The 11,725-nt window shown below is 38.1% G+C and overlaps 1 protein-coding gene across 3 annotated transcripts in view; it reads left to right on the top strand.

Moving 5' to 3' along the window:
- The first annotated feature begins 200 nt into the window (after positions 1 to 200).
- The window catches only part of LOC107090687 (core histone macro-H2A.1), a 26,894-nt gene continuing 15,369 nt past the window's right edge, over positions 201 to 11,725 (top strand). Inside the window, exons 1-6 of one of the 3 annotated variants that reach the window (XM_015384231.1) lie at positions 201 to 334; positions 4,195 to 4,389; positions 5,247 to 5,353; positions 5,457 to 5,648; positions 7,798 to 7,902; positions 11,280 to 11,379. In XM_015384231.1, the coding sequence (XP_015239717.1) occupies positions 4,218 to 4,389; positions 5,247 to 5,353; positions 5,457 to 5,648; positions 7,798 to 7,902; positions 11,280 to 11,379 (676 nt within the window). In that variant the 5' untranslated portion in view covers positions 201 to 334; positions 4,195 to 4,217. Of the gene's footprint in view, positions 351 to 4,194; positions 4,390 to 5,246; positions 5,354 to 5,456; positions 5,649 to 7,797; positions 7,903 to 11,279; positions 11,380 to 11,725 lie in introns of all 3 variants that reach the window. The other 2 variants (XM_015384232.1, XM_015384233.1) reach the window with 2 other exon arrangements.

Here is an 11,725-nt window from a genome sequence, read left to right as displayed (position 1 = left end):
GTATAAGTGAAACTGACAGCTGAGGTCAAAGATGAACCAGATATATTTGCCTAATTGACACTTTTCCAGCTTACATGTCGAATTTGACAATATTTCTTCGTAAACACAGACAACGTCTGTCGAAGCGGTGTGCTTTGAGGACAAAGTGAATGTTTAAAGGGTTAAAGATTGAGCTTTAGCGGCTCCGGTGGAGCTCCGCGGGCAGCTCTGGCTCGCGCTGATATTCCGGGCTCGCTGTGGATTCTGGGAGACGGTGGGGGACACTGCCCAGGCTTGTTACCGGGAGAACTGGAAGAGCATTTAAAAGAAAGAAAAAAAACCGCACCGTTGTTTTGTAAGTATCCTATCAGGTTAGTATTGCTTCGCGTTGTTTTTAGCGTTGTCCCATGTTGACTGTCGAGCACGGATCTGCGCAGTGGATTGAGCCGTTAAGGCTGCCATTTTTCCCCCCCTTCCCGTCGCTCGCTGGCTGCCATGGAGGCCGAGAGCTGGAGCCGAAGGAAGGCGGAGCGGGGCAGCTGCTGCCGCTCTGCCCGGCTAATACATGCCGACATGTAGAGGGGAAAAATTGCCCTTTATCGTCTGACAGCTGTATTTCTGTTATGAGCCGCGTCGGTTACGCCGAGGGAGGAAATAAATGACTTGTAGGGGACATGGAGCTGGCTGTTGACATGCGGAAATCGATGTCAGCGGGCAGCAGAGAAATGCCCACTGTGGCGGTTAGAAACCCACCTACACCTGGCCGCAGGAAGAAATGCCGCAGATGATTTAAACCTAATTCTTGTTTTATTTTTTATTCATATATAGCTGTAATCTAATCTCTTGGCGTCATTTCGACTGTAACGTGGCGTATAGTGTTTCTATTAGAGCAGAAATACAGAGAAAAAAAAGCATGGCCTATGGTGGCGGGTAATTGATTCCCAGTGACAGACAAGATAATTAGGCTCTACATCTGGTGTTAAAAACATTCATTCAATATACCTTTAGATTACATTTCTTGGAATGAATAATGGTCTTGACTTTTAATATTGAAGTTATTTACTTACTAAACCAAAATAATTAAATTCTGTCTACATTAACGACCACTCTGAGGTCTATAATGCCCATCTGTCATGAATAAAACATCTCTGCACATGGGATTTTATAATGATTGACATATTTGTGCACAGTGAGTGTGACATTTAGGTTGCTTTTTTTTATAGCATTAAGGCAATATTAACAATAAGCCTGTTGTGTATCTAGAGTAATTACCCAGCTAATACCTCTGGGACTCCCGGAGCACATTGTTCAGCTGTCACCATGGGTTTGTGAACAAATAAAGCTCTTGGTTTTCCTGATTCCCTCTGCATCATTTTTGATTTTTTGAGTTTGTTTTGTGAAAGAAGCTCCATACAACTTTTTAATTTTTTTTTTTACTTATGTGATATTGCACTTTTCTCCAGTTATGGACTGAGTTAAAAGATTAAAACCACATGAAATAGGAAAATATACTGGAAATATTCACTTTTTATTTTTTCTTTAATGAGAAACAATAAAAAGTCACTATTTCCAGTGATGGTGAGATGAAGCCTCATGAGGCATTGAACCGTTTGGGCTAATTGCTTCAAATATCCCCACAGTTCATGAAGCTTCATGTGAAAATGTCACCACCTACCGGTGGAAAGCAGAACTACAGTTAGTAATATAATTGTGATTTTTTTTTTTTTTTTTTATGCATTTTTTTTTTAGCTCAAGCAGACGGTGAAAGTGTTTGTGCAAATTGAGTAAAGGTTAGCAAAACGAAAAGTGTTAGTCATTTTTATTCAAAAATAATAGTTTTTCCACACTTTTTGGGTTGGAAGTTATGTTTTCAACCAGTCTTTTGGCTAAACCAACAAATCTAATCTGGCAGTGTTTGGCATTGTTTTTACCCAATCTATATTTGCACCAAAACAAACCAAATTAGTAAATTAGTTATACAAATTAGTCACATTAGTGACATTAGCCAAAATACTCTTTAAGTATTATTCCAACTTTCAAAAGTCCAAGGAGGGTCTTCAGCCCACAACCTTAGGATTGAAAGTCAATGTCATACAGCTGACCCCACTGGCAATGACTTCAAATCTGAAAGCAATACTACTAACACTAATCTTACCACTGTAACAAGTGGCTTGCTCAGATTTCATTGATCATTGCATTGTTTAATCTAACCAAACTAGTTTTATCAACTAGATTGTTTTGTTTTTTCCAACCAATCTATTCTTAGAATATAAACAAACTCTATCCAACTTTCCTACAAACTCCCACAACTTGACTGAGTTGTGAGGATGTTTAAATGCCTGTCAAAGTTTGGGGCTTCGGATGTCATTGATTTTGGCTCCTCCCCTAAATGAAGCAAGCCTAGATACGCGCTTCGTGGAAAAGCCCCTCCATTACTCTACACACGCCTCAAAGCTTTGGCTCATTTCATAACATCACTATCTAATACACATTAGATAGTTATGTCAATAATAAATCAGTGGAGCAAATTCAACCTTTGTTAAGATGTTTAATTATGTAAAACTATAACACTTATTGTTGTCATACATCCTAAATTCAGCTTTCCATGCATCCTGAAGTTTGGTAGCCAATTTCCATTATTCATTTTGGTTCAGTAAGTTTTAGAGGATTATGAATAACAAATTACATACTTACTACCTTTGACATATTTAAAACCAATTTCAACCATAAAGCATGTATGAATTGAAAACAAACAAACAAAAGAACAAAACAAAAAAACCTGACTTAGGGGTAAGCTTTACTTATTCTTTTTTTTCTCCTTTTGCATATCTCAAGAGGGAAAGAGTTTCACCATATTTTGACATTTGTTCCTTTAGAGCAGTGCTTTCCTAACTGTTTTTGCTTGCCTCTTATAGGTTCACAATTTTCCAAACCCTCCAATAACCTTTTCAACAGCTGAACAAAGTTGGCTCAGGCAAATCTCATATTGCAATAAAATAACTAAAAACTTCAAATCCCAAAACTACCACCTTTAAATGAATTTTAGGTCAGCTGTATTATTTCTCCGTGTAAAAAAAAAAATTCAACACTCCTATCAATACATTTTGTAATACCTTCCAAATGTGTATAATTAATTCAGTTCATTTGTATCCCATCAGTTCCAGTGTGCACCCCTAGGGGACATACCCCCCTACTTTGAGAACCATTGTTTTAAAAGATCTGTAATATACTGTAATATGAGGACCAAAGACACCATCATGTGCGGCAGTCGGTGTTAAATAGCTCTGCAGATTTCATTGCAAAAACAAAATGATTACAGAGTTGCCATTCAAAACCATCTTTAGCAACAATTAGATCTGCAGAGAGGATCATGGTCACTGGTTAGCAAAAGGGCAACTTGTATCTCTTTTCAGAGCACACGCATTCCTGAACACAAACTGTTTAGAGCTCTGCGCTCAGATTTCCACTATAAAAAGGAGGGGTGTTGTGCAATAACCAGTGAAGGGAAAAGAAAAAGGTTACATTTAGTAGTAGTAGTAGTAGTTTGTAACTGGCCAATAACCAGTCAGATGAAACAGGCGTAAATTCCGCTAACATTTTTAAAAACCTTGGTGGTTGCATTTATTTTTCTTACTGTGTGGATCCAGAAACTGGTAGCATTTGGAGCACCATGTCGAGCCGAGGAGGAAAGAAGAAGACAACCAAGACGTCCANTACAACCTTTATTGTGTTTATTTATTGTATTTTATTTATTAATGAAAATATTTCTGTAGACTTTTAGAGTCTTTGTTTTTATCCTTGTGGTATCGAAAATGGTATCGAGTATCGAATATTTTCCTTAGTATCGGTATCGAGTTGAAAAGTTTAGTATCGTGACAACCCTAGATCTGCAGAGAGGATCCTGGTCACTGGTTAGCAAAGGGGCAACTTGTATCTCTTTTCAGAGCACACGCATTCCTGAACACAAACTGTTTAGAGCTCTGCGTTCAGGTTTCCACTATAAAAAGGAGGGGTGTGGTGCAATCACCAGTGAAGGGAAAAGAAAAATGTTACATTTAGTAGTAGTAGTAGTAGTGTGTAACTGGCCAATAACCAGTCAGATGAAACAGGCGTAAATTCCGCTAAACCTCATCGCTAACCAATTTCTATCTGCATTTCTTAAAATTTTTAAAAACCTTGATGGTTACATTTATTTTTCTTACTGTGTGGATCCAGAAACTGGTAGCATTTGGAGCACCATGTCGAGCCGAGGAGGAAAGAAGAAGACAACCAAGACGTCCAGGTCCACCAAGGCTGGGGTCATTTTCCCTGTGGGGCGCATGCTGCGCTACATCAAAAGGGGGCTGCCTAAATATCGCATCGGAGTGGGAGCACCCGTCTACCTGGCTGCTGTCCTGGAGTATCTGACCGGTGAGGTCTCTTTTTTTTTTTTTTTTTAACACAGAAATAAGGTCATTGCTTTAGCTCCAAAATGTGTTATTCTGCTTTTTTTCATTCCATCATGATTGTATGCAATATTGGAATTGCATAGAAATGCTTGGTTGCAGTATTTGGTTGTATGTTTTGTGCCATTGCCACAGATTCATCCTATGAGTATGGAAACATTTTCCCAGATTACACAGAGTATATACTTTAATAATTCCTCTAAGATAATAGACTAATTGAATTATAAAACTCATTTATTTATATTTGAAGCAAGATTGTATAAAAGTACAAAATGGACACACTGCAAAACCTGTTTTGTGTTTTCTTTCCACTTGTTTTAGTTGTTAAAGGAAACAAACAAAAAAACTCCATAGATATCAAAATAATAATAAACTGACTTTTGCTGTCTGAGCTTAGAGCGTTTAAATAACAGCTTTTTTTTCCTGATATAATGATAGAAAATAGTTTAAAAAGTGGCAGACCTTTTCCCAAAATTTGTTTCTTGAAAGTATTTCAGAAATAACTGTCTTTGACAGCTGTTAAGGAAGCATTTATATTGTCCTAAGCAAAGGTTTTGGGGAGTAAAATCTCTTTAGGGAAATCTTGTATATTTTAGCTGGACAGTGCAAAATTCTGCTTGCATCATAACATCAAAGTTGTGTTGCAACCTTCCTGGCGCTTGAAACTGCAGCAGATCAGTAATAACAGAAACATGCAGCAACTTATCTCTCCATTCCCTCAAGAAAGTCCTTTCACACATTTTACTGATAACCTTGCTTATTTAAAGATTTTACCCGACAAACTGAGTTTGGCATTTTGATCGTCTGTTTCCCAATATTTAGCTGAGATCTTGGAGCTGGCAGGTAATGCAGCAAGAGACAACAAAAAGGGCCGTGTAACACCTCGGCACATCCTGCTGGCCATCGCCAACGATGAGGAGCTAAACCAGGTGATCTGTTGTCAACAATTCATCTGCTATCCAAAAGCACAGAAATGGTTGATGTACTGCTTTCAGGACATCTCAGATGTTACACTTTCTCTCTCTGTAACAGCTGCTCAAAGGTGTGACCATCGCAGCAGGCGGCGTCTTACCCAACATCCACCCGGAACTTCTGGCTAAGAAGAGGGGCGCCAAAGGCAAACTGGAAACGCCTGTGTCGCCGGCTCCTGAGAAGAAACCCAAAACAGTGAAGAAAACTGCAGCTAAGAAACTTGGTGGGAAAAAGGCTGGAGGGAAGACTAAGGTATGCGCCTAAGTCTGATGCCTGATTATTTTATCACTGAGCGTGTTAAGAATAGGGCAGTATGTCATTACGAATCACACAGAGGTCGAGTTGTTTGGCTTTTTAGACGCACACCATGCTTTTGTGTCTTAGTCTTCTTACAGTGGAAGATGTGCTAAAAACTTTTTAAAATGTAGGCATCCAGAGGGCTTCCTGATCAGATGTCCCAACAGCCTATCGAACTATTTTCAAGGCATTAAAATTGCGGCTCTGCGTGGATCGCTAAGGCTACATTCACTTTGTGTGTAAATAAACCCTTATGTGACTCATATCTAACCTTTCATGGCAATCAGAGTGGCTCTAATTCCAACCTTTAAACCCCTTAAAAAAACTGAATTGTGGCATTTTTATATGCAGTGCTGCATCTGATTAATTTTAAACAGATTTCAAAGAGTCTGTCATCCGAACAGTTCTGTTGCATTTCCTCCAACACTTACATTATCGTCCTAAATCTGACAACTTGCATAAAGAATCCTTTCCGGTGCAGGACTGCTCCACAAGTCAGGCCTTCTTTTTTCTTACTTTTCTTCATCTTCTTATGGTGTGATCACAATATTTTTGGCTCCTATTGTTCAACAACTGATAGCAGAGGCACAGACATCTGTTATATCTTGAGTAAACAGTGCACTGCTGCAGGAGTTCAAGGTGTTCAATGAGAGTTTAAATATATTTCAAAACTAGAGAGCCCCGTCCTCCATCAAGTAGCTCATTCCCCTCCGACATATTGCGTCTTCCACCTTTACCTGTAATACCTGTATTCAGAGAATCTTCAAAAAATTCCTGGATCCAGATGGGCATCTGGATAATTACCAAAATGTAATAAAATGTCGCCAGTCACAATATTTCAGTTCAATTTAGTTTATTTCTATAGCGCCAATTCACAACACATGTCCTCTCAAGGCACGTTACAGTTCACCAGATCATACAGTCAAATTGATTCAAAGTTTTCTATCTAAGGAAAACCAGTTGATTGCATCAACTCATTGACTTGAATGCAATCCCTCATGCCTCTCTGCAAAATCCATCCATAACTTTTCAGTTCTTTTGAAAACAGACAAACCAACACTAATGAAAGAATAACCTCCTTTGTTGGGGGGGAATAAAGTATTTTGTTAAGGTTGCTTTGTTTTAGATAAAGACGTTAACGCCATATCAGTTTTATTTGAATGTAACTCAGTTTTTGTGCTCTTCTTAAAGAGATAGTAATTCGTTCTGTGCGTTAATGACAGTGCTACACAGTTTGAGAATAGGTCAGATAATGAAAAGTCAAAAAATCAACAGTCTTTCTTGAATATAAAGAAAGGAGAGTTTAAGACACTGTCACAGATCTGGGCCTGCTGTCAATCAAAATAAAAGCAACATCCCACCTCATGACCAACCTGCGCACCATGCTCTTAGAAACCAACAGGTAAAAGGTATTTATATACACAGTATAATGAAAACTACATTTAAGGAAAAGAAAATGCTGATCCAACAAAGGCAGTGGAATGAGTCCTGAAAGGTGATTTTTATTTTTTTTTTAAAAGAATATTTTAAAAGAATATTTTTTTAAGACACTATTGGTTAGTTATTTGTTTTTCTAAAGTAGGTAGACAGGAAATATGATTAGAGAAAGGGGGAAGACATGCAGCAAAGGTCACCAGGCCAGGACCCCAACCTGCGTCGCCCCGTCGAAGACCAAGTTCAAGGGTCAGAGTATCCCCGCTTGCTATATACAGGCTGTGTGTTTCAAACAGGGTGAATCTGGCTGTTTTATATCATGTCTTTTTTCCCCCAAAGCAGATGGTTTTAACCTTTCCACCGTGTCTCTCTTCCTGTCAGACTCATGACCCCAAATTGCTGTGTAGATCAGACCCAAATAGGTCAAGGGTCCATCTTGGTTTCACCTAAGACCAGCCCCATTAGCTTTAAGTGCCAGAAACTCTTACGATAGTATATTTTCATCAGATTTGGCGTTAAATCGTAACCAATATTTTCAGGCCATAAGGAAGCTAAGAAGTAATGATGTGACGGACCTCTTACTCTAAAGTATATCCTGTTAAAAAAACGCCAATCTCACTACAGACAGTACTATGGTGTGACGTCCTGATGTTTGCTGTGTCTTTAACAGAGAGGGGAGGTGAGCAAGTCGGCATCAGCAGACAGCACTACGGAGGGATCTCTGGCAGACAGCTTCACTGTGCTCTCCACAAAGAGCCTCTTCCTGGGTCAGAAGGTCGGTTTACTGGGCGCTCAGAATTCTGGCTTAAAAGTCCAAGATGATTATACTGAACATCAATTCACCACTGAGTAAAGTGCAGTGAGTGCGGAGCTTAGCTGTGAGGATTGGTAAAATGTTTATACTGCTTTTTCTTTTTAATAATTAAACATGAAGCTATAAAACCAATGAAAGACTCAAAATTGGAGCTAAAAAGCTCATTATATTTTACATGGAATAATCTAATAATAATATAAGATGTATTAATGGGCACCGCCTCTTTTACATATAGTTGAGAATTGTTTGAGTGGCAGGTAAGAATCACATTATTGATCTGCCTGTGCTGTGGATCTTGTAAATAGTTCCACAGATTAAACTGAATTTGCTGTAAAACAAACTACTAGCGAAGGTAATTGGCAAATAAAAGGATTTTGTGTAATTTCAGAAATTAGTTTGAAAAAAATCAGTTATTTACACAGTTTGAGTAAAAGAAAAAAGCATTTGCTTGCACTGCTTGTTGTTTTAGCTCCTTTTTTTTAGTTTAGGTTCAGTTTAGGTTAAAGGAACCTAGTTTCCTTTATAGACCTGATTCTTGTAACTCTACCATTCTTTCCTGTTTACTTCTGTCTTTCTTCACCACTTTTCTTGCAGATGATTTGTCTTCTTATAATCATATTTTGCATTGTGATGTTTTTGGATGGGAGAAATAAACTTTTTTTAATTTCTGGTAACAAACCTTGAATTAATCTGGGCTAATGAGGTGTTTTGTTTGACATCTTCGAGGAATACCTTGATATTTTGGACTCCTTTATGAAAAACCAACATGATATTCGTAAGCATCATGTTTTTCGTTGCTGCCATGTTCAAATGCAAAATGTTTTTGAATATATTAAATCCTATGTATTATTGTTAAATCACTATATACAAACTGCAAACCATGTTTGGGGAGTTTGGCATCATGCTTTGTCAGTAAAATATTTGGCCAGTTTAATGGAGTTTCCTTCCCTTAATCCCTACAGATGATACAGCATTTAGATGCTAAAGCTAATCAGTTAATGTGTGATGGTGGAAAAAAGGAGAAGATTGGGGTGAGTGCTGATTAATTATAATGTAGAGGTTTGATGAGAGCCTCTATGTAATCCAGACTCAGAGGGTCACTCTAATATTCTTAGCTTCGAAACACACCAACAGTTTTAGCATCTGTTTTGTTTTTATGGCTCTGCTTAGTTAAACATAAGCTGATAAAGTTAATAGCCAAGAGCAAAGGTAAACTAATGTCAAACAAAAGTTAGTATTCCCCTTATATATTTAACACTTATTAAATCCCATTTGTTGGAAAACATTAGAGGATGTAACTCTTTAGTGGCGTTTAAAGTGGTCAGTATGTAGCCTATATACCTGTTAATTACTTGGATCTCTTCAAAGTAGCTTAGCATATTGCCATCAATATCAAAACTGTTGGGGGGGGAGCGGGTGCACCCTTATGTGAAAATGTCCAGGTTGTGACCAAATTGTTTGAGGTGAGATTTCTCATGCATCGTCTTTAAGAGAGGCTTCCTTTTGGGATTGAGAGCCAGGTAGACCGATTTTATAGGATGTGTTTAAAAATTAACTTAACTCAATGACTGAAAAAATGATGACCCTTGCTTGACACATTTTATCTTATTATAAAGTTTTTATGAAGCCTTCAAATCCTGAGCTGCATCAGAAGCAGAATGTCATTCAGCAGCAAATTTAAAACAAGGTTTTACTATTTAACAAAAATGTTTTCAAATGGATTTAGCATGCATTGTTAGCTTTTAGTCCAATTAGTATGACTAGCTTTGCGCTCCTAAACAAACTGTCCAGTTTCAAAAAGGTTTCAAATATTTCGAAAAAAACCAGCTTGTACCATGACCTGAGTTGGTAATGGGGATGAATGTCTTTGATAAACGAGTTAATCTAAAGTTGACTAGATTTATGAGTAGCATAAAAAAAAAAAAAAAGCTCATATTTAGGGGGGCCGTTCTATTATATGAAGGATTACATAGTTTTCAATATGCAAAAAAAAAAGTGCATCATAATACTTAAGTACTAAATCTTATGCTTTATAAAATATTATTAACACATTATACTGACATGCAATTATAAAATACAACAGAAAAGGAAGGTTTTTGTTATATTGGAATTCATTAAAATCCATAAAATGCTTCTAATCCCCCATGAATAGAGATGCAAAACTATCACTTAAAGACTGTATGTTGCTCTGACAAACTGTCAGACTTTTCCTGCCACTAACTGTGATCTAGCTTTCTGTTTTCAGTCTAATCCATCAGTGATATAAGCAACATGTTTTATTGTTATGGGGTTAACCCAGAGGAATCAAAACCACTGCCTCTCCATTCATTTCTTAAGGAACGTTTGCGATGAGGTGATAATCAGTTGCCGTCAGACAACTACATAACCAGTGAAATTCATGTGTGAAATTGTGGGCTCTCACCCACAGATGCACACAGACGCATGTTTTGAATCTTTCACCGATGAGTATGTGCATCTCCGCCGTGCAGCACAACCAGCTTTCTCTCTTTATTTCATAACTTAAGCAGCTTGTTGAGTTTTTTATGTTTACAGACAGAACTGCCTAAAGTGCATTCTGCATCCTTGTTAATATTAAAGATTGTAAAATAATTTCCCAACTGAACTTTATCTGGATCGGTTGGTGTTTCTGTTCAAGCATGCCGCCGACATCTTCATTTCTCTTGCATTTATTGATGTGATCTCTCTTAAGGGTGAACTGCAACACCCTCTTCTCGATGGCAGAAACACTTAAAACAAAACACTGAGAGAGGTCGTTAACCAACATAACATACAACTAACGTAATAACTAACATTATTAGTTAATAGGATGTAAAAATATTTTAATCTCATTAACCAATAATAGACAGCTGTAAGTAGATTGGTTTGCATCTCTACTTAGCAGATGAAACGGTTGAAGCAGGTTGTTATTCAACTCAGCCGACATGTTGTCAGCTTTAAATGTTGTTCCCTCTTAGTCTGAATGATCTGCAGGCATTGCCAACATGTTGTGCTTTCTCTCAGATCATTTGAAAAATCTTAACATTACAGTCAATTAACCTTGAGTCTCCTTCACCCAGTAACAGCTTCCACACCGAAGGTTGGTCAAAATGATGGGGTGCGTTCCTTTATCAGAAAATACCAGATACTTTAGTTCAGTACAGTATTATTTTTTTGCAACCAAGGGTTGTAGATCAGTTGGAGATGATTCCAAAGTTCAAGGTATTCCTCTAAGCTGAGAAGTGAATCTGGTTTTAATGCCTCTGCTTCTTCACTTTTTTTCCTTTTTGCTCCCTCCACCTTTGCATGCTTCCTCCTGCCCCCCGTTCCCCCCATCACAGCTCAACCTTATCCACAGCGAGGTCAGTAACTTGGCTGGCTTTGACGTGGACGGGGTCATCAACCCCACCAATGCTGAACTTGATCTTAAAGATGATCTAGGTGAGCCCCCCCCCCCCATGCCTCTTCCCTGACCTTCCCCAGTCCCAGTGGGCTTTCAGATCTGGAATCCTTGAATGCCCAACAGCTGCGCATTATTTTCTAAATTACAGGTTTTTGGCATCCTACTCTGGATCCTGTTGTTTACATTGCGAGCAGCAGCAGATCGATCTAGTTCTCTCGTGCTTAACAGCAAAATATCTTTGGCTTCCGTTGAAAGAAAATCTTTAGTAGTTAGATGAAAATCAGCAATTCTAAGTCATCCATCCAGACATTAATATGTTTATTCTTCCAACCATTTATTTGGTTAGGCCATTTATCAGTATATTCTAATTTTCCATCCATCCAT

This window comes from Cyprinodon variegatus, unplaced genomic scaffold (assembly GCF_000732505.1).
Source record: "Cyprinodon variegatus isolate N-32 unplaced genomic scaffold, C_variegatus-1.0 Scaffold308, whole genome shotgun sequence".
Lineage (NCBI taxonomy): Eukaryota > Metazoa > Chordata > Actinopteri > Cyprinodontiformes > Cyprinodontidae > Cyprinodon > Cyprinodon variegatus.
The sequence above is the reverse complement of the archived record's forward strand: the minus strand, read 5'-3'. Positions and strand labels throughout refer to the sequence as shown.